We start from the raw sequence: 22,264 nt of genomic DNA on the forward strand, positions 1-22,264 counted from the left end.
AATAGGCATGAAAACCTATGTAGGCTTGCTGCAAACAATTCTCTAGAACCCAAGATTGGATTTTGAAAAATAAATGTGTGGCTTTTTTGTTATTCTTTCCTTGTAAAAATAGCTGTGGGATGTAAATCGTCCCACTGAGTCAGCACAGAAAGGAGCAGCCTCCGTGGCTTAGTGGGTTGCTAACTTCAAAGCTGAATTTAGCAGTTTGAGTGTGGCTGCTGTTAATGTTGGGGAGCTTTCATCTACGTCTGACAGGTGAACTCGCTCCCGGTGTCTGAGTACAGAGAGCACAGTGCTCTGCTTCAAGGAATCTGACGCTAAAACAGATGAGTGGCACATCAGCATCACTCCCACAAATGACAGCGACTGGGTACGACCTTGAGCAACCTTTCCTCCTTGCAGAGAATCCCTGGTGTGGGGGGACAGAGGAACCCTGAGCTCATACACGTTCTCTCATTCATGCAGGGGGATGCTGTTTTGGAACATGGCTGGACTCTCCACCCTGCTGCTGCACAGCAGCTTCAAGTTCTGGGCTGAAGCCACTCCAGCCTTAACCACCTCAAAATCCCTGGACAAAGAGGAAGACAGATAGATTTGCATTTACAACAATGTTATTGCACAGATATAAAGCATCACTCTGAATCTCCAATACTCAACTCATGCTCATTTTGCTCCTGGAGCTTCTGCTCTGCCTTAAAGGAAGCCCTGGGCTGTGTGGATACATGTCTGAGGAGTCAGGGGCTGCTGGAATAAGGAACTAGTGTGGAACAGGACAAGCCTGCAAGTCCTTATTCCAATAATATATGGGGAGTAGAGTCACCAAGGTCACAAGGATTTTTCTGTGTGCAAGAACTGCAGGAATTGGTCTAAGCATCTGGTATGAGACAGCATTTTAAAGTACATATGTGGGCTGGGTGTTATATTTTTTGCAAAATCATGGCCCAAAATCAAGCAAAGATAAACAGGTCATAAGTATATTTAGGCTGGGAACCAGAAGAGCAGCTTCCATTTGGAGGAACTGGTGGTATTAAGGTACCAGAAATTTCTGTACACATTTTTGCATCCTAAGGAGAGTGGGAATGGGGATCCAAGAGGCCTCATGGGGTACCAGGGTGGTCTCAGAATTCTGGGAGGATGATTCATAAGTGCCACATGCACCCAGAGCTTACTGTCCCCTCTCTTCTGAACAGGCTCTAATCCAAGGACCTTGGAAATTTGACCCAAATTTCTATCATAGCTTGATCCTTTTAAATTCTCTCCTGAAATCAACACACCCAAGGGAACCAGCGCTCTTTGGAGCTCAGCTTCACACTCACCACATCCATCTAAAGACCAACCACTGCATTTTTGGGACTGTGCATTCTCCTGAGCTCATCTTCCTCCTCCTCTTCAGCATGTCTCAGAAAACACATTCCCTATGTGTGTTACGTATGTAAGAAATGATGAAACCCTTCCGAACTGCACTCACATGTTGGATCACTCCTGCTCCCTGCTGGCACATCCGTCTTCATCGCCTTCCTCCTGCATCCCAAACCCTGTCAAGCCAGGTTTGACTCAAGCTGTCAATCCCATCTGTGTGACCTGCTGTGGTTTTAAGCTGCCTCCAGAGGGTTCCAGTTGTGAGTCCTGGTTTCCCTTGGCCGCTGCTGGAGCAGAGTGGCCGTGTCCCCTGGACTGCCATGTGCTCACCCGCAGGGGTGACACAACCCTCTGCTCTCGCTGCAGAGTCACGGTTACAGCAAAATCAGCTGCTGATCCCCAGGAGGCAAACACTGCCAGCAGACCTCTGTGCTGATAACCGTGCGCCTGGGAAAATGACTAAGGCTCTCCTGCGTGACACAAAGTATTCAAAAGATAAGGAGCTGATTGATTGAGTCATCTCTGCACTCAGGAGGGCCCTGTTCTCGAGTCGTGAAATTGTTATGGGGTGTTTACATGAGGATTTGTGAATAAATGAATCGAACCCTCTCCCCCGAAGCACGTGGTGCTGTACTACGCGCTGTTATTAATAAATCAATATTTTTCGCAAGAGAATCTTGCAAAATGTGCTTTCTGGAGTGGTCCCCCTGGAGCTCAGCACATCCAAAAGCAGGTTTGGCATGAGTAGGGTGTGCAGCACAGCCCTGCTGGAGCTGGGGAACTCTTGAAGGCTTGGTGACAATGTTCAAGGCAGAGCAGAAAGCTGTGATACCCAAGGGATGCAAGAGGAACATGAACTTTGGCTTAAAAACTCCTACAGTAAACTTTGCTAGAGATAAAGGAGCAAAGGAACTCCCCAAATCTTCTCTTCGAGAACCACCACTGCTTTCTGGACTTGCTAAACCTATCCATGACTTCACAGCCTCTTTTCAAAAGTTAAAGGCTTGTCTTTGTCTCCATTCTGAACACCTGAGTTGTCCCTGTCCCAGTCCTCTCCTTGCTGTGCACCACAGGAGGCTGCCAGGGTCTGTGCTGCCTTTTTCAGACATTCAGGGCACATCTGACCCTGGGAAGGACCTACACAAAAATGCCCATCCCACTTAAATTCCCAAAACAGGATTTAAGCAAGGCTTCAGTAATGCTTGGAATGAGTTTTCCTGCGGTGAACGGAAGAGTGAAGCTGTGTTTCCAAAGCCAGCACTATAAATGGGCACTGCATGCTGACCAGACCCCAGCTAAAAGCATTTCACTGCAGAGAAGGTGGTGCTCAGGCTCATGAAAAGGGCATGGATTAAATCACCTTCAAGTCATCTATTGCCATGAAAGCAATACCACCACAGAAGGTTGTGAGGGGGAAGGATCTGACATGCATATCTTTGTTTTTGGTGGTTTTTGGTTCCTGCATTGCAGCCAGCCACGTTCCCAGCACAGTTCCCTTTTGCTTTGAGCTTGTTGCGCTTCCTACTTTCCTGCCCAGCACCGTCTCCCTTACACATGCAACAGAGGAACCTTTGTGTGGTGCCAGGTTTCTTTTTTTTGCCTGAGATGGAGATTTATACTCACAGCTCGTCTTGCACAAATTTATTTCTCACAAAATTTTACAAATCAAGTCTAGAGAGTAGCTGAAAATGTCAGTTTAGTGGGAGGCTGATGCACAGGGAGGATCAGGGGGTTCTGTGAGCTAAGAGCAGGGATCTGTGCTGTGAGGATGATTAAGCATGTGCAGATGCTTAAGGATCAGGAAGCAAAAGAATTGCAGTGGTCTGTTACCAGAATTGTTTGGCCTGACAGGCAATAAGGGAACCACTCGTTGCTATTTTGGATGGACTAAAAGCGAACAGAAATGGTTACACCATCGCTCTCCCAGACTTCTGTGCAATTTCAAATCCGGCCCCTGACCTGAGTGAACCCAAGCTGGGCTCTGAACCCATTCCTCTGGGAAACCAGTTTGCCTGCCCAGATGTCCTACCTACACCACATCACTGGTGACATCAGAGCTGTAAGTCGTCTGAACAAAACAAACGTGAGCTGCCAGAAGGACTGATCTGCTCATGGGACAGCTTCCCTTCTGCTGTATTGCTCTGAGGGTAATTTCAGTGGATTTCTGAAGATTATTGTGTAAAACCTCCTTCTCATACTGAGCGGGACTGTGGCAACAAAAAGGATTAACTCTGCAAAAAGCATAGATTGCTTGGTCTGGCACACAGATGCCCCTTGGAGTCATTAGCCAAACTTCAGTGGGTTATTAAAGGCTGCTGGGCTGCAGGGAAGGCAGGATCTGCCTGTTGGGCTGAACGCTGCCCTGTGTGTTCCTGCAAACACGTTACCTCGGGCGGAGCTGAACCTCCATATGGAAACCTCTGCGAAGCTCCAGGGCTCCTTGCAGGGCTCAGATTTCTTCTTTACAGCAGAATAGTTCAAGTCAGAGGCTGCCTGCATATCACCAGATACATTTACCTGTCAAGAACGACTTGAACAAAAGACTGACAAGCATAATTATGACAATTAATGGACCTCAGCAGTTATTCACCTTTCTGCAACATGGTGAGAAGGTAACAGCAAGCCAGGGCCTAGGTTGGAGCAGAGAAATTCCAGCACTAGACTAAGTGCAGCGTATAAAGTTTAATTTACGTCAACAACTTGCTCAGAGGAGCACTTTACTCAGACCTGACAAAACTATTTTTTGTTTTTATAGTTATGGGGCTGCCCTAACTATGAAATATGTGTCCCTGCCAGCCCCTCAAACACACCCTGCAGAAGATACGAGTGAAAATGCCTGCTGGAAGAAGGGAAGAAGCAATATAAATAAAAATTAAAGTCCTATAAATTAAAGTGGATTCTGTGGTGGTCTTGTGCAAAGGGAGGGAAAAAAATTCTGTGGGAAAAAAAGAAATTGAGGACTTCATTATTTTTGGCAAGACTTCTGCACCTTTGCTTATCAAGGGATTGTCATAGGGAGGTGATTATTTTATACACTATAAAAGTTCCCTCCCTCTTCAGTTCTCCCCATCCCAGGCTACTTCTTACAGTCTGAGGGGCCTCTTTATGGGATTACACTTCGACTTTTTTTTTTTTTTTTGGCTGTGGTATTTTTAAAAGACAGTTTTATCCAGTTCACCACCGTGCTCAGTGCTGCTCTGGGTATTGCTGCCCCCTGCAAGTCGGTCTGAGGAGGGGCAGGCTCAGTGCTGTCTGCCCGGGAGCGAGGGGGGAAGGCGTCAGTGGTGACCCTGATCCCCTTCCCATGGCCGTGATCTGATGAACGCTCTGAGCTGGAAAAAATCAGCCCTGCAACTCTGATGACGCCACCACTGCCCTGGACAGCCTTTTCAGAGCTTGATAACCCTTCTGGTGAAGAAATTTTTCCTGATATCCGATCTAAACCTCACCTTGCACAACTTGAGGCCATTTCCTGTTGTCCTATCACTTGTTACCAGGGTGAAAAGACCAAACCCCACCTAGCTACAACCTCCTTCCAGATGGTCGCAGAGAGCGATAAGGTCCCCAGGTCCCCTGCTGAGCCTCCTTTTTCTCCAGGATGAGCACCTCCAGCTCCCTCAGCAGATCTGTGCTCCAGACCCTTCCGCAGCATCGTCTCAGTTATTTTCCAGCCCGGGAAGTTTAGGTGCTCTGAGCTATCCTGGCAGCAGCCGCCCCGCGGGACTCCCCCGCTCCATCCCCGCTGCCGGTCCGCTTTCCGTGGCTCCAGAGCCATCCGGGGCAGACCTTGCGGTGCTCCCCGGGGGCCGAACCGCATTCCCCGCGCTCCGGGAGCGGCCCCGGCCCTGCCCTGCGGTGCCCAGCAGGCGGCACTGCCCGCCCGCCGCTCCGCCCGCACCGCTCCCGCAACCGCACCGCTCCCGCAACCGTACCGCTCCCGCAACCGTACCGCTCCCGCACCACTTCCACCGCTCCTGCACCGCTCCCGCACCACTTCCACCGCTCCTGCACCGCTCCCGCCCGGCTGGGTGCAGGACTGCCCCGTGCAGAGCTGGACCCCCTCCCGCCCCTGCTCCCCCTCTTAAAGTGAGATTTTGATGCTGGGGAGGCGGGAAGGCGCTGCAGGATAAAGATGCTGCTCTTGGCGGGCTGCGCTTCACCTCCGCTCTTGTGAACGGACAGACAAACACACGTTTAAATAGAAATAACTGTCGGTAAAGGAAATGATGGGGCACCAACCAGGGAAAGTACTGGCTCTGGCACTCCTTCTCTGGTCTCCTGTTTTTCCCCCTGTTCTCCAGCTGTGCTCCAGGAACACCCCAGCCTGGCTACTGGAGCAATGTTGCGGCTGCAGGGATGCTCACTGCAGTCCTTCCCATCTCAGCCCAACAGAAAAAAATATTATTAAGAACAGTTTATCCATGTGAAAAACAGCTCCCAGCGATCCTGCCAAAGTTAGTGTGTATTGCTGAGCTGGTGCTCTGCTGTGAGCTACAGCTGGGTCTCACACACTGACCTTTTCCAGGCATGCAGGACACCTTGGGGAGAGGGAGCACCCAAGCCCTCCCTTCCCATGCTCTTCTCCCTGCCCTCTCTAGGGACACATCCCACCTGTGCACTCATGTGCTTGCTCCTCACTTAACTGGAAAAGGAAACCATGGACTTTTTCCAGGTCAAAGAAGATCCACATGTGTATGAAACTTGGGTAGGGATTTAATCAAAGCAAGGTTGTACATGCAGCATTTAGCTTGGTCACCACCCTTTGACCAGCCACCAGGCCATCCTACATGAGGAAGGGGGTCTGGGTAGTCTGTTCTCCAAGCATGAAATCCCAGGGAAGAATCATTGTTCTGATCCAGGGTGAGTGCTGCAAAGAGATGTTTCCTCCTCTTAGCACCAGTCTGAGGGTCTGCTCCAGTGCAGGGCTGGGGTGGCTGAATGTGCTGCTCCACCAGCAATGACCTGGCTGCTCTGGGGATCACCTGCATGGCTCTTCCTTGCCTAGCCTCTCCTGGGGCACTGAGTGAGGAATTTCTGAGTGCTCTACCCATTAGTGGGTCCTTATGAATTCCCACTGCCAGACCCAGCATGACAGAAGGATTCACTCCCAGCATGGGTGGGATGCTGAGGCCTCCGAGCCCTCCGTGTCACTTCATCCTGCCCTGCTGTTAACTCTCCTCAGAGGTATCGTTGTGGGAAGCAGAGCAATTCTCCAGTTCCTTTGTGATCCCCACTGAGCATTGCTCCACTTTGATTTTCTTTCTTCCTCTCATTGACTTCTTAGCTCCTGTAAACAGCAAGATGACAGCAGGAGTCAACCACAGAGCAATGGATTTACACGTACGGAGTCAGCATGGCCTCATCCCAAAATAGGGACAGTGCAGGAGGAAGCAAAGCTCAGCAGAGGAACGACCAAGAGAAACACCTCACAAGTGAGGTGTGGATTATCCAGGGGAGGCTGTTGGCATCCTGGACACAAAAACAACATGTAAAGCAGAAACAGGCAGAGAACTGACCTGATGCAGGAGCATACCTGAGAGGGTACCCAGACCAGCAGGATGTATTCCTTGTATTTTCCCCCCTTCTAGTGTGGTATATGGCCCACACCACATGCTGAGAGAGGTGTTATGCCACTCCATCACACCATTCCTACCACAGCTGCATTCAGTCCTCACTCGGGACATCTCCATCCTGTCCTAGAAGGTTGGATGTGTCTGCCCTGGGGTGTACAGCGCATCTTCCCCCCCCATTGCTCTGAGTGGCTGATTTTGTAAAGCAAATCCTCTTGTCACCCAGCTCTGGTGGCATACCCTGAGTAAGCAGACCCCTCTGAAGGCTGGGCTGTTAAACAATCTCCTTTCATGTTCCAGTAGCAGACCTCTCTGCATTTATAATTGGGTCAACACTTCCCTGTCTTTATGGCTGGTACAGAGGGGGTGAGCAGCAGGGTTTGTCTGACAGAGCACTTTTTAAGGCCTGACAGACAAAGGTCTGTCTTATCCTTACCCTTATCAGGAGCAGTTTTCTGCTTATTCACCTGTAGGAAACACGAGTACAACACATTCCTCTGTCAGCAGGGAAACCTCCCCAGCCACACCGGGAGATCAACAGAACGGGCAGAAACCTTTCTCTGCATGTGAATAACTCACCCCTGGGAATTTGGCCTTCCCCAGTCACTGCCTCCCTGACCTGCTAAGCAAACACAGCTCTGTTAGCTTAGGTGCTCAGGAGGGCTCTCCTGGTCACCCTGCCCAGGCTGCCCTGGCTAACCATTAGCAGGGGGCTCCTCCAGCTGGAGACAGGTGTTGCCAAAACACAGCACAGCATGGTATGTGCTCGGCAGAAGAACCCTCCTCCCCTCTGCCCTCGGTTCCCTCACACTTTTCTCACAGGAGCCTCTTGGGAAGCAGCAGGAATTGTGACCCCGAGCTGATGCCCCGAGGGACTCCTCCTCCCTACCTTTCAGCCAAAGATCCTGTCCTCTTTTTCTCTTCTTCTGCTGCACATGAGCTTTGTCTTTGGTGCAAAAGTATTTCCCATCAGCCTCGGCTTCTTGTAGGATCTCGTCTTCATATGGGGCAGCCCCCTATAGCAAAGAGAACAGTCAGTCTACAAACTAGCCTGGATTTCTCTGGGAGCTAGTGGCATTGCCAGGGACCTTTGTGATCATTCCTATGGAGTGATGACAAATGCTATTGTTCATAAACACTCTTGTCTAGCTGGAAAGAGTGATACTTCTATCCCTCAGCAACAAGTTGTGTAACAGGGTGGGAATGAGTTTTGGCACCTAGTGCAGGAAGAGCCATCACCTTCTGGAGGGAGCTTGGGCAGGGACAACCTGTCTTATGCCTCTTGGACCCGGCAGCCTAAGCTGATAGCTGAGGAGAACAAACCAACCTCGCTGTCCGTTGTGTCTGGCTCATCGGATTCCTGCTTCCCAGACTCAGCATCATTGTCATCTAAGGAAACACAAAAAGAAGGGTTTTTTTGGCTGGCAGGAGGCTTGACAAGCTCACGAGCAGACAGAGAGCCACTGGTCCGTGCTCTGAGAGCCACTGAGGCAGAAAACAGGTTTAGCAATAAACTGTGTTGCAAAGCAGAGGCACTGCGAGCTTAGTGGCTTGGAATGAATGTTTATGGATGATCCAACAGGACTCTGTTGGGAAACCAGCTCCCAATAAAGGTGTATCCGTAGGACTTTGCTACACCAAAGTTGCAAGTGTTGCCCCTACATCTGTGGCTACATTCAGGTGGGAAGTTGAGGGGTATTTAAACCCCAGACTGTACCTTCCCATTTTAGCCCCAGGTGGGGAGAAGCATATTTTTCACACATTTGCTGTTGGTGTTGGTCAGTGTCTCTTGGCAGGAAACATGTGCCAAGGAGCAGAGGAAGGAAAGGCAGGGGAGACACTTCTCTGCCCAGCAAAAGGTTTTGCTGCACATAGACCCCAAGGCTACAGAACCCCAGACACAAACCCGCACACACTCGACTTCTGCACAGAGTGAATCTGCACAAGCTGGGGGCCAAACCTTGCTGCTGGTGGCATCACCCTGACTGCACCCACAGCAGCACACCTGGGCTGGCCGTGGAGGTCAGACAGGGCTGGGGACAGGGCTGTGCCCTCTTCTTATGGGCAGGGGCATTCCAGAAGCTCAGTACTTCTTGGTTATGACACCAGGTCTGGCTGGGGTGGGGCTCAGCAGGGCAGCCTCCCTGCCCAGATGGGAGAGCAGACATTGCTGCTTCCAGGCACTCCTGGAGTCCCTGTGGCCTGATCTCATCCTCACCTTATCCTTCTGCAGGTTAAGGTTCACTAGAAAGTGCAGAAGTTTTTGTGTCTTGTTTCCTGGGCTTTGTGTCAACCTTAAGGTGAGAACTGAAGAAAGTCCTGTATTCCCACACTCAGAATGTAATCAGCTGAAATTCTTCTGCCATGATGATATCTCCTTAGCATGTAAATCACAGAGGACTCCCTTTTTTTTTTTTTTTTTTTCCACCGTGAAAAATCCTGCTCTGGAGAGTGTTCCCAAACCACTCTGACACGCCCAGACCAACTAATCCAGGAGAGCTCAACTTTCTGGTCAAGCCAGTAAGACTGGTACTGAGCAGCTCTCAGCAGACGTGCTTCCTGCTCCAATCCCCATGGCTGCTGCCTCCCACCCACCTGGACAAACATGGCACCCCTGTCCCCTGGTGGTCAGGCAGGGAGAAAGCCTTGAAAGGGCTCTTGTGGGGGATGGAGCAGGGAAAAAGCAGGAGAGCATCCTGGTCTACCTGCTGCAGGTACCAGCATCCCTGTCTCCATGCTCAACCCTGTGTGCTGTGCCAGCACAGGGCACGCATTGGAGTAAGGGGACAGACAGGAATGGTTTTCCAGTGTTGGTCCTGCAAACCTCTTGTGTTTTCCCCATCTCTCCTGGGGACTTCTGAGCTTCTACTTCCCTGAGAGGGGTGGGTAATGCTGGAGCAGCAACATTATCTTGCTGCTGCTCACTCTGGAGTGGGTTTTGCCAATAGGTTGGAGCTACATTGATCTCTTTAGCTCCTGGGAATTCCATGCCACCAGGCATGGAGAGGAGGGTGCTCTGCAGGGTGAGCAAGGGCACCCCATGGGTGGCTCCTGACCGTGCTGGGCAGAGATACTGGGCTTTTCTCCAGAACAGCTGAAGTTACTTTCTCCCTATAGATACTGAGCCTGAATTTTGGACATCTCTAGGGTTGAAAACTGATCTCTCAAGGGCAGAAATGTGAAACCTTAATTTCCCCTAATGGCCCAAAAGTGTTGGGAGCCAGGAGCACCTGGGTCCATGGAAGGGTCTCTCCTGTTGGTGTGTTTGCAGGTATGTGCAGAGCCCAGCACAGAGCTCCGGGCTGGGAGATGCTTTTGCCAAAATGCACCTTTTGCTCTTGCCTTCTCGAATGTCACATTTGCCTGGGGCTTCTTACCTGGTTCTCCCTTCTGTGCACTCACATCACGTCTCACCCCAGACTCAGGAAGGGCCTCCGGGTTGCTCGATGTGGAGTTGTTTGTCAGATGTGCCCGTGAGAGTGTGAGCTGTGGGATACAGAGATACAGGGAGCACAAAGGCTGTTGCCACCAGGCAGGACGAAAGGATTGTCCCCAGCCCTTATGTGCGACACCCATGGGGACGAGCATCACGGAGGCGTTTCTGTGTGCTGTGGTGTGTTGCAGGGAGCCCAGCACACCTCCTGCACCAGCCTGCAGGAGGGGGCACAGGCACTGCCTGTCCTTGGGCTCAGATGGAAACCCCACAGGCACTGGAGGGGAGATGGGGAATGAGAGCCCAGGCTGAGCAGCTGTGGCTCTGCCATGTGCAAGTTGGCATCACAGAAATCAAAGCCATCCTCCTAACAGTGGTCACAATGGTGCCAGCAGCAGTGCTGGACACCCTGGGGAGGGGAAGGGGCCACAGCTGGTGCCAACATGAGCTGTACTCACCACAGCTGCATCCTCTTCCTCCTCCTCTTCCTGCTTGGCAGCACCAGGCAGTGCCCGGGTGGCACTGGGCCAGTGGTAGGGGAAGCGCAGGTCGTCCCGCTGTGCCCTGTGTCTCCCACTAGGGCCGCGGGCTGCCAGCTCAGCAGGGCTCTCCCCAGGGCTGCCGCACCCCCGCAGCTCCCGGCAGTGGTGCCAGTCTGTTTCCCTGCCACGGCCGGAGTCTGACAGATCCAGTGGCGTGTCTGCATCATCATCCCTTGCCTCCTTCACCTTTGCTCGGAGCTCGGGGCGGTTTCGGCTCAGCCAAAGCTCCTTCTCTTCCTTCCCATCCGCGGCATCCTCCAGGAAGGACCTTTCCTCCTTGCATCCCGCCGCGATGCTCAGCCACGGGGAGAGGGGCCGCTCCTCAGGTGTCAGCTTGGTGTCTCCCTCTGCCCGCTGGCCTGGCTGGCACTGCTGCATGAGGAGGTGCTGCAGCCGCTCCCGGTGCTTGAGGAGGTGCAGTTTTTCTTCCAGGTGCTGATCCCTCACGTACACCATGGTGGCGGGGAGCTTCAGCAAGGCTGCGTGATCTTCCCAACCGTCGCGTGACCGTGTCCTGCCCTCGGCATCTTTGGTCCTGAGCAAATGGCTGGAGAAGCTGCTGCCATCCCGCTCAGCCGAGGTGCAGTGACTTGCCAGCCCTAGCTGGTGCAGGGAAAGGTGCTTGTGGAGGAGGCAGAGCTGCTCTCTCCGGGTGGTCAGTTTTAGGTTTTCATAGGATGGAGCAGCCTTGGGGGAGTCCAGTTTGCTTGCTGTTAAATAACTAAAACAAGCAATGAAAAAACCCATCATTTTGAATAGAGGGTTTTCTCGTGGTTTCCTAGCCCTGCAGGGTATGTACATGGTCTGTCCTGCTCTTTCTGTGCCCTTTTGCAGCTCTTGGCCTGTGCATCACGCTTGCCTTTGGGTGCTGGGGAAGAAGGTCCTGGTGGCTGGAGGGTTCAGGCAGCAGGTCTCCTCACTGCACACACTGCAGGAAACCATCCCTATCCAGCAGCAATCCCCTGTCCCTGGGCCACAGCAGGTCCAGACAGTGGGTTGAGTGAGGGTGAGGATGCAGTGACCACTCACATGGACACTGCTGCTGAGACATCACTTTTCAAATCATGCCTTACAGCCAGCAGCATCCTACCCACCCTCCTGGGCTTTCTTAGTGCCTTGGTGACACCCAGGACAGAGGAACAGCCCACTCTGCCCTAATCTCACTCAATGGGAGCCTTTTACAGCCACGCTAAGAAGATTGGTACAGTGCATGAACCTGCTCTGTAAACCCAGTCCCTGCTATCACTGGTTATTTCCCTTCCATGAGTGCAAGCTTTTCCCAGGAATGCTCAGCAAAACTACTTCCACTCTGGAAAACTTGCTACAGGTGAACTCACTAGCCTTGCTCAGCCCTCTGTGCTTCCTGAAATCCATGAAATCCTGGTAAGTGCTGAGCCCTGTAGAAAAGCCCATTAGAATAGATAAGGAGGAGCAGGGATTCCTGCCTGCCGTGGGACAAGTCCTTCTCCTAGCTGGAGGTGGGGGCACCCGGTTCACTTTATGGGTCTATCTGAGAAGCTGGAATAATGAGAGGCTGATCTTGTTGGGCTGCATTCCAGTCATTTTTTGCTGGTATAAACTGGGAGATTCCCCCCTCCCCAAGGCTGTGGGAGAAGATTGGAGGGGAAGGTGGACAGACACAGTGAATACCGGCCATCTCAGTCTGCCCAGTGGGACAGTGCCTTGGGCCATGGATCAGGCCCACACCACGACCCAGGAGCTGGTACTCACGCCTCAAGGCTGGGGCTGTGCTCGCGCTCCAGAGGGAGAGGAGTCTTCCTCGCTGGTGGTGACACTGCTGTCCCTGAAGGACTCTTTTCCAGGAGACAGGGCCTGGAACCGGGTCTCACCAGGGCAATGGTTCCATGCAGCTGGTTGGAAATCCTCTGGGATGCCTGGGGCAGAGGGGAGAAAGCCCAGGTGAGCCATTCTGCTGTGCACCCTGGGCTACAGGGAGCCCAGCTGAGCTGGGATGCATCTCTTTACCAGTGAGAACAAGACAAGCAGCTCCTGAGTGCTCTGTTTGATGATTCTGGTCAACAGCTTGACCAGGTTTTTATTAATTTTTACTGGGAGATTTCCCCCTTATGCTTTCTGGCAGGATCTACTGCACTCTCTGTTTTTGGGCTGCCCTGATTTGTAGAGCAGGAGGTCTTGTGTCTCTGCTCAAGTCAAGTCATGATTCAGTGGCTTAACCAAGATAAGACCCTGCAAATTCCCTAGCCTTTACTCATGTAAGCTCCTGGCACACACAGGTCTGGTGGGTGTATTTCTAGTGGAGTACCTGGTTGTGAGGCCAGGACATCATCATCTCCATCAGCTGTCATGAAAGGCTCACCACATGTTCTGACTTGACTTTCCCCTGCCCACCTGGAGATGTCACCAGCCCTTCCTGCGATCCCTATTAATTATCCCCACAGCCTGCCTGCAGCCTTACCAAAGCCCCTTTTCACCTGCTCTTTCAAGTTTTTTGTGGAGGTCAGGTAAGCAAAACCTGCCAAAACAGAAGCACCTATGTGGGTGTGTCTGTGAGCTTGATTTCCCATGACCAGGAACAGGGCTCCAGGTCCTGCAGTCTCACCTCCCAGCACCCAGTGTCACCATATCACTCAGCAACCCTCAGCTGGCACACTTTCTGTGTTTGTGTTTGCATCAATGCACAAAATGGCAACCACTGAACGCCAGGCCCTCTGAAAATACCAATATTCATTATGCTGCACATGGAGAGACACCTGTCTCTGCTCTTGGGCAGGGCTGCTGTGGTGTGTTTGTTCCTGGTACCCACAACTCCCACAGTTTACACGTTCTCCAGGCTTTTCCAACATTCACTGTGCTCCAGCTCCTTGCTCACCCAGGTAATGGAGAGCTCAGGATGAGCCACACTGAAATGTGGCTCAGCACAATCTCCCCAGCTCCTTCATTCCTCAGAGGTTTCCCCAGCAAGACATCTAAGAGAGGAACCAGAGCAATGGGCAGAGGACTCAAGGATGCTGGATGTGTTGTCATGAAGGATAAACACAGGAGCAAACATGGATGAGCATGTTCACAGCAGGGACAGGAGCCTGTGCCAAACTTCACATGCTTTGCTTGCAGCACATGGGAATTTCTGCAGAGAGAATGCACCTGGCATTTGGTAGGTGCCCTCCTTGGCACTGCCCAAGTCTGGTTAGTTGTTTCACCCTCTGAGTGCCTCTTAGTCTTTCCCTATCCCAATCTGCTTGTCTTGATCCAGTTCAGATGACCACAGTGGTGGGAAGAAGGCCTGAGGACATCGGACCATCTCTGACAACTCACCATTTCTGCAAGGCTGACTTCTTGGAGGGCAGTGCCTGGGGAAGTCCTGCTGCTTGGAGAGCTTCTCTGTGCTGCAGGCTTTGCTGCAAAAAAGACACAGTCACCCAGAGCTGCTGCAGCCCTGCCCTGCAGTGTGCTGGAGTCTCACAGCCTCCCAGGGACCCACTGGCTGGTACCAACCACCCCTTACGGAAAACTTTGAGTCAAAATTTCCTTTTGGCTCAAGCCAGCACCTGATTGAACGTTCCCTCCATTACACATGGGGCAACATGGTCTCTGCATGAAACAGGTGGTGGATCCACACTTGCACATCACTTGTGTTACCGTGAGGGCTCCCAAACACTCTTTTTCTCTAATGCAGAGCAGTGTGTTTCTCCTTTGATGTGCATTTCTCCCCCAGCACCTGTTCTACCCATGGCAATGTCCATCTGAGATGACAACAGCTTGGCCTTCGCTCTCCAGACCCTTTCCCAGAGCAGTTTTGCACCATGACTCTGTCACTCTTCCCGTTCCCAGGTCCCTCAAGGGTGGCAGGAGCCAGCAACACCCACCTTCTCCCAGTTCGAGGTCTGCCACATCATGGTGGGCTTCTTCTGCTTCCCTGTGAGCTCCTTTCTCGCTGCCAACATTTCTGCTCACCGGGGACAGTAAAGGCAATGGGGAGCTTGGCATGGAGCTGCTTTCTCTGGAGGTGACTCCTGGGTTCTTTGCCCTGTCCCTGTTGAAAGGAAAAGGATATGAATTAATGGGAAAGGGGTAGGAGAAGGAAGGTTTTGGAGCCACTGTACTGGGAGCTCTGAGCCCGATATACAAATATGCATATTTATGTAAGTGTGTATGTGGATATACTGGATCCTCAGACTCATCTCCTTCCACTGAAGCTTATCACTAGCTCAGCTCCAGTCTGGAGCATGGGACAGAGCCAGCAAGACAGCTCAAGGTCTGATTGCCCCACTTGGCTGTGGGTAACATCGCAGGATGCCACGACGTTGGGTAAGCCAGGACCCAGCTGTGACTATTGCAAAAGCCCTGTGGGAACCTGTATGTCCCTGGCTGGGCTTTCAGCCTGATGTAGGGGTGGATTCAGAATGAGGATGTGGTGGCTGTGCTCTGTCACCATATCAGGATGGAGGGGCTGATGCTCTTGATGACTATGAGGGAATGACTAAGTCTTGGAGACACATGTATGTCATGGACAAAGTCCTGGCTGGACTCTGATGCTGAGACATAGATGTTTGGCTGGAAATCTTCCTATCCAGCATCCCAGGGAGAGCAGAGCAGAGCAGGAGCACTCATCAAGCCCTGCCCAACCTACAGCTCTGGAATTAGTCAGGTCTTGAGAAGCATTTGGGGAGTAAAAGCCAGAGTTTCTCTTTAAGTGGATGGTGCTCCTGTGCTCCAAAGAAAACACATTTCTAAACTAATTCCTCAGTGCTAATTCCTCTGGACTTTAAACCCTTGAGGAATGAGCTGATTTGTATATATTGGCCAGCCTGGCAGGTTACTTGGCTTTCAGCACAGTGCTCTGCTGGGATACGAACCTGTTGGTGCTGATCTCTTCTCCCTCTTTAACTGCATCACAGTTCCTTGTGTGTCACTCTCCTTCCTCCAAAACACAACCTGGCTGCTGCAGGAGGGGAGCTGGTGCCATGGAAGAGCCCAGGTGGAGGTCCATGGCCAAGCTGAGCAGCCCAGGACTTTGCTTCCCATGAGCTGTACCCCATGAGGAGGAGAGGGGTTGAATACCCTTGTTCCCCAAACACTGAATCCTTGGATGCTGGTTAACAGGGGAGCGAGCAAAGGTCAACAAGGGTTTTGAGACTATTAGGAATGTGTCAATGTCTAATATATACAGGAATCCACAGGAATCAGATGCTAAAATACCCCTGAGGATGCTGCAGTCTGGACATAGCCCTGCTCAGCTGTGGGGATGCCCCTGTCCTTACTAACACCCCTGAGAATGAATGAAACCCAGGAAAGCACTTACTCCATGCTCCGGAGCTTCTTCAGTTCTTCCTTGAGAGTTTTGTTCTCTTCCCTCAGGCGATTTGTCTCATTAGCTGCAGGGACAGAGGTTGTGCTGAGGGTTCAGGTGCTGCAAGGAGAGAGCTGATACTCCCCACAGCTCACTGGGGTCCCCAGGGAAGGAGGAGGGGGGAACGGCAGCAGGTTTTGGAGAGATGCCGAATTTCCTTCCTTCCTTCCTTCTCTGAAAATGTGCAGGGACTAAGGGATAAAAGGGAGCAACTTTCTGACTCAGCTTTGATCAGGACTGGGTCTGCTTGCAGCTCGTCCAGCTCAGGGGGAGAGCACGACCCAGATGCAGCAGTGGCCGTGGTGTGGTGGGTTGGACACAGCCAACATCCTGCCCTGAACACCACAGCCACCCCTGATGAGCAGGTGCTGAGTTAGGGGGAGGACTGGGGGTCTGGGGTGGGATCAGGCAAATTCCAGAGGGAGCTGAGAGCACCCACCGGGTGGGTGCTGCAGTGAGGAGGCCGCGGGCAAGCGCGGGCAGGGTGGGTGACTGCCTTGGCTTGCTCCTGCTCAAAAGCAGCACTCGGGGAGCAGTGGCATAGCAGGGGAGATAAACCAAGAGCTGTTGGCACCTCTCCATCCCTCCTAAATGCCTTATCTCCCTTACCCCCACGACCCTCCTAGGGTCAGCCCAATCCCCAGGGAAAAAAAACCACTCTTGAGCAGTGCTGGGAGCCCTGCCAAAAGCTCAGGAGAAGATCCATCACACGTGTTGCTTGATTTCCATTTACCCGTTCTGAGCTGCTGCTGTGACTTTCCTGTCTTTGCCAGTGTTGCTCCTGCCATGCCAAATGCATCTTTTTTCCTTGCAGCTGACATAGCCTGGCATTTCTTTTCTGGAGGCACAAAGAGCTGCAACCCCCAGGTCTGCGGCTTTGTTACCTCTGCTTGGGGGGTGTGGCTGACATCCACAGCTCTGCTCCCTCCCTTCTCCCCACCCCCAAACCCCTTCTGGGTGCCTGGTCACCACGAGGGCTCCTGTGCAAGTATCGGGGAGAGGCATTAACTGAGCAAAGGCTGAGACAGCCAAAGCTGAGCCTACAGCGGGCAGTGGTACGTACAGAGGATGAAGATGTGCTGCAGGCTCTGGAAATGGGAGGTCTCATACTCATTCTGCTTCTTTTTGGCCAGCTCCTGGGTGACCATGCATCTGTCACAGAGACCTGCTCGCAGCCTGGAGGAAGGAAAAACCACGGCCAGCAGCTTGTTACCACACAGTTTCCATGGGGGAAATAAGCTCCTGCCCTCCCCACAGAGAAGTGTGAACACCCAGCCCATCACCCCAGATTGGTGAGAGGGGTTATCACTGACCCTTCCACCCCCCCAGATCTAGTCCCACCATCATGAGCTTAGGAAAGCTCCTCTGCATGTGCTCAGACTCCTCCAGCTCTCCCAGCAGCTGAGTATGAGCAATACAGAGGTTCCCGTGCTACACCCCACTCCTGGGAAGACAGCAAATTCCGAAGTCTCCCCCTAGGATGGTGCAGTTGCTGCCACTAAGCAGCACCCTATTGAAAAACAAATCCTACCTGTTTTCTAACACCTTTACATTTTCTTTAAGGACCTTTTGTTGTTCTCTCAACTGGTGATTTTTAGCAAACAGCTCTTCAATTCTCTGAGCATCACTAATTGAAAAAACAGAACACACAAAAAAAGGGAGTTATTGGATTTCTCCCCAAAATCTGTGCCTCCATCCACAGCGCCCTTTTGCTTGTGGGGCAGGAGGGGAAACAAATGTGTTAGAGCACAGATGCTGCCCTGTGACACCTCCCTTGGAGTTAGGAGCTCGCTTCCTCACAGTTTATTGCTTCCCAAGACAATAATCACGAGCTGGCATTAGCATCACTTGCCAGTGGGAAGGCGAACTGGAGGTAGGTTGGGATCACACCAAGCCCTGCCTGTGCTGGGGACTTGTGTGGCAAAAACTCCCAAAAGGTTTGAATTTGGCAGAGCCAGAAAGGCAAGCAGTGCTCTCTAAATCCATCAGTTTTGGAGGAGAACTCGGGAGGTCTGAAAATTAAGCAGTGTAACCACCCCTCCACCCCCTATCCCACCGCGGCGTGGGTGGGGTGGGCTCGGCATTGCTCACCGGCACTTCTCCGTCGTCAGCTCCGTCAGCTTGCTGTGCAGACCTGGAACAAGGAACAGAGGCAGAGAGGTGAGTGTTCGTTGCCAATCCCCTGGCACTCAGAAACGAACTGCAGCGATGGAACTGCAGGAAGGTGCGGGGCTTTGCAGAAATCTCATCGATTTACAAACCGTATTTCCGAGAAGGAATAACACACCGTGTGTGTGAAACACCACCACAGTTTAATATAGCAGGAAAAACCTCACAGGATGTGAGAACATTTTGTATTCCGAGTATTTAATGCATCTGCATTTGCCTCCCACCCCCTCAGAAGTCTGGTTTAGTTTTGTTTCTACTTATTTCTTGCTACAGCATACATTTCCCAGGTGGGCAGTATTTTATAGCTCTCAGGGTTGGAAAGCATCTTGGAGAATATTTACAGCTGAACAAGAACGGCTTTGGTTGATGGATCTGCAGACGTTACATCCTGTCAAATACATTTTATGCAAAGTAGATGTAAACATGTGGTTTAAATTGCTCAACAGCTTCCTCTAACTCTCACACGGCTTGAAATTACACAAGTGAAGAATGAATTCATAAGCCAGAATCCTCCAAAAGTGCTGATGTTTTGTTCATAATATTGATACTGGGAATTATTCTAATAGGAAAACAATTGTATTTGGCATTTGGTTGCTTAACCTAATGGGTTTTATTTTAATAATGTATGACCTGAGGAATAATTTATTCCCTAGAGGAATAAACTATCCAACCTGACTCTAATGCTTTCTTTAACAGAGCTTCATCTCCTGCTGCTTCTGTTTTATAGATTATTGCATCTCTCTGTTTTCCCTTTGATCCTTCACTATCCAAATGTACTCCAGTCCTCGTTCCTTGGAGCAGATGCCCAGCAGGTGTGTGTGTCACCTCTGCAAACCTCCTAATTCACCTTTAGCACAGACTATGGCACCGGGAGCAGGAAAGGAGCCAAACCCCCACGGCTAACGCTTGGAGCAAGTGGGATTCCGGCAGGGATTGAGCACCTCCGTGGCTCGCTCTCCAGGAGCCTTGGGTGCTGTCTTCTGCTCCTCCTCATCATCCAAAAAGTTACTGATTTTCTCAGTAAACTTTGTTCTCTACTGATGAGAGGCACCAAGGTGCCATCAGAGGGGGTGGTCCCCTGAGGGCCAGGCTGTGACCCCACATCCCAGTCCATCCCCATGGGTAATGCTTGCTCAGCACTAATCCCCGAAGTTCCACACCTGCTCCTCCTCCCTTCTGGTTATTTGAAACCAAACAGATCAAAGTGGCATTACACAGAAATGGACCTTGGCCAGTTTTTGATCAGACATCTATGTCTCCTTACCTTGGACCTCTTTCTCATGGATTTCCTTGAGCTTGTTCAGGAACTCTGCAAAACTCTCTGTGGTCATGTTCAGGGCTGAGCCACACGCTGCTCCTCCTTTTGTTTCAAATTATTCAGGTTTCAGCCTAAAATAGAAAGAAAAAGTCCAATAAAAGAGATGAGTCTTGTGCAAAGCCCAAAGCTAGGAAAGGAAATAATTTGCTAAACCATGAGATGCATTTTTGTCCACCCTGCCTCAGCTCTGAGCACAGCAAAGAGCGTGTCTTGGAAACTGGGAGAACTGAAAGCCCAGCTGGAAAATCAGGCTTTTCCTCTACCTGCTGAGCTGAGTTGCATTTCTCTGGGATGAGGTGGGGCAGGACATTTTCTCGAGGATAAAGAGGGGACTGCAGGACTTGTGCCAGGACCACATGGGGACTGATGGTGGGAAAATTCGCAGCAGCGTTGGTGCTTGACCCCGATGGGCCCAGCAGGAGATGGGTCCAAGCATCACTTCTCCCTCTGGCACCACACACAGTTTCTAAAGAGGCAACATGTACCACTCAGCCACCTCACTGTCATCACCCAGGCTTTCTGCATGGCCTTGCTGGCTGCAGCCTCTTGGGAACCTTTGGAGACACCAGAGTTTTTCACCCAATTTTACAGAAAACCAGGGGAGGTGGTGTGCAGAGCCAAGCCCTGCAGGAAGCTGGGGTGGGCACAACACCTGTGGAGTCTTCCAGAACCACAAAAACCATTCTGGGAGAAGACAGACTTCCACAGCAAGGCATTCAGCATTACCACACAGGAGCTTCTCCCCTAAAAGTCATGCCGGGTTAGTGAGTCATGGCCAGTAATCCCAATCCCAACAAAGCACCTGGACACTGAGCCTTCAGCCACGAAGAGATGACCAGGGAGAAAACCTCCCCTCTGTTGTTGGAAAGTGAAGAGTGGGCTGGGAGCTGGGTTTTACAGCCCCACGGTGGCATGAGAAGTTTTCCTCTGGGTTCCAGCCCTCTCCCAGCCCGGCTCGCTGCCGGCAGCCCGCCTGTGCCTTTATCTGCACGCAGAGCAGAGGTGTGCCAGATTGCCTGCATATGCAAGATGTGGGCATGAAGAGCTGGAAGAAGAAAGTTTCCCCTAAAGCATCTGATTTTCAAAAGAAATGAGGCACGCGCCAGCAAGCACAGACAGTGAGCTCGGCTCGCGTGCTCTCGGCACGCTCGGATCAGCAGAACAGCTGCCTGAACATGAACCATCCCAGAGTCACTTCGTTTGGCTTCTGAGCAAATCTGGTGCGAACAGAGAGAGATCTCACTGTCTGGGAAAAAAATATTAAAAATATTCATTGCTCCCACTTCCCTGGGAATAACCCACCCTTTCCCAGGGCTGAGTGATCTATCCCAGCAAATAAAAGCTACCCAAGGCACAGTGTGGCTTGTGGCGGCTCACGCAGCTTGAGATGGGCTACTGTGAAATGGGATTGGGAACTGATCTCTCCTACTTAGCCCCAAGAGCCACAGCTGAATAACCAGTCAGGAGAAACAACACCTGACTCTACTGCAAAATAGAAAAAAACCCCAAACCCCTGATATTCATGGGAAGCACTTCCCAGGATCACTAAGTCCTAAATTTGGCTCTACCCTGAACACAGCACCTCCCCAGGGCTGAAGGGAGGTTGTGAGACCCACCACTGCTGTCATGGGACTGAAACCCCAAGTGCTGGCTGGGAAGGCTCTGAAGTGCTCAGGTACTAATTCCCATTACATTCCCTATTGTTGTAATCTGGGAAGGGATTGCAACTGGGAACAGAGCCAGGGGTGCTGCATGAGCTCCTTACTATACTCTCTGGGCTGGATCAGCCCCTGCCCATCTTGGTGCTGCCCATTCCCCAAGGCTGGTGTCTCCAAGGGCTGAACCCAGCATTTCAGGACACAAGGCTCCAGCTGGGACATCCTGGCAAGGTGACACCCTGGCTGGGACTGGTGCCAGCCTGTGGTTCAGGCAGGTTGGGCTGGGCTGGGATGTGGTGGGAGGTGGAGGGCGCGGGGGCAGCCCAGGTGCTCTGTGCCAGATCCGGATCCCTGCAGCTGTGACTCAGCGCTGCGGGCAGAGCCCGGCAGATCAAGAGTCGGGGCTGGGGTGTGGGCAGCAGCTTTACCTTCCATGCACGGCTGTGGTGCCACCAGGGTTGTGGTTCCCTCCTGATTTTCTTTTCCTCAGAGCCCTCAGGTGGGCAGGGACCTGTGACCTGCTGCGGATCCAATCAGTGGGGAAATGCTATTGCTGTTTTTGGTACTTTTGAGATGCCAGCACCCAACCCTGCCTGCAGACAGGACAGCCTCTCTGTGGCAAACCTGGAGGGGACTTTGGGTCTCTGGTCTGTGCACACACACTGTAACAGAGATCCTGCATGAGCACCGCTCCCCACGTATCTGTACCCAGTATTCAGCCTTTTGCTGCAGCAGAGCAACCCAGGCTCTCTGAGGGGTTCAGCTTTGCTCCCTTCTCACCCAGTGTGGACTGGTCAAGGTGCGAAGCCGCAGCCCCCCACTCTTCTGTCCCGCTCCAGAGGATTTATTGAAGGAGATTTATTGATGAAGCCCAGACCACAGAGTC

The 22,264-nt window shown here is 51.9% G+C and overlaps 1 protein-coding gene across 1 annotated transcript; it reads right to left on the bottom strand.

The window, feature by feature from the left end:
* Window positions 1-6,380: 6,380 nt before the first annotated feature.
* On the bottom strand, window positions 6,381-19,733 carry RBBP8NL (RBBP8 N-terminal like). Its single transcript, XM_017815213.1, has 14 exons — window positions 19,667-19,733; window positions 18,325-18,367; window positions 17,765-17,860; window positions 17,297-17,409; window positions 16,186-16,258; window positions 14,750-14,916; window positions 14,199-14,281; window positions 12,636-12,799; window positions 10,821-11,625; window positions 10,307-10,415; window positions 8,257-8,318; window positions 7,819-7,945; window positions 7,549-7,551; window positions 6,381-6,646 (listed from the first exon to the last, which is right to left on the bottom strand). The coding sequence occupies exons 1-14, from the start codon at window positions 19,731-19,733 to the stop codon at window positions 6,528-6,530; spliced, it is 2,031 nt and encodes a 676-aa protein (XP_017670702.1). The 3' UTR covers window positions 6,381-6,527.
* Between the last annotated feature and the right edge of the window lie 2,531 nt (window positions 19,734-22,264).

This window comes from Lepidothrix coronata, unplaced genomic scaffold (assembly GCF_001604755.1).
Source record: "Lepidothrix coronata isolate B3197 unplaced genomic scaffold, Lepidothrix_coronata-1.0 Scaffold49, whole genome shotgun sequence".
Taxonomy (NCBI): Eukaryota; Metazoa; Chordata; class Aves; order Passeriformes; family Pipridae; genus Lepidothrix; species Lepidothrix coronata.

What these genes read in the sequence shown, in the direction of transcription:
- RBBP8NL (XM_017815213.1), bottom strand. Translation starts at nt 19,733, where the DNA reads ATGACCACAGAGAGTTTTGCAGAGTTCCTGAACAAGCTCAAGGAAATC. An exon ending in GTAAAGGTGTTAGAAAACAG is followed by an intron (nt 17,410 to 17,764) that starts GTAGGATTTGTT and finishes TCCTTCCTCCAG; the next exon opens with GCTGCGAGCAGGTCTCTGTG. An exon ending in AAGTCAGCCTTGCAGAAATG is followed by an intron (nt 12,800 to 14,198) that starts GTGAGTTGTCAG and finishes CCTCTGCCCCAG; the next exon opens with GCATCCCAGAGGATTTCCAA.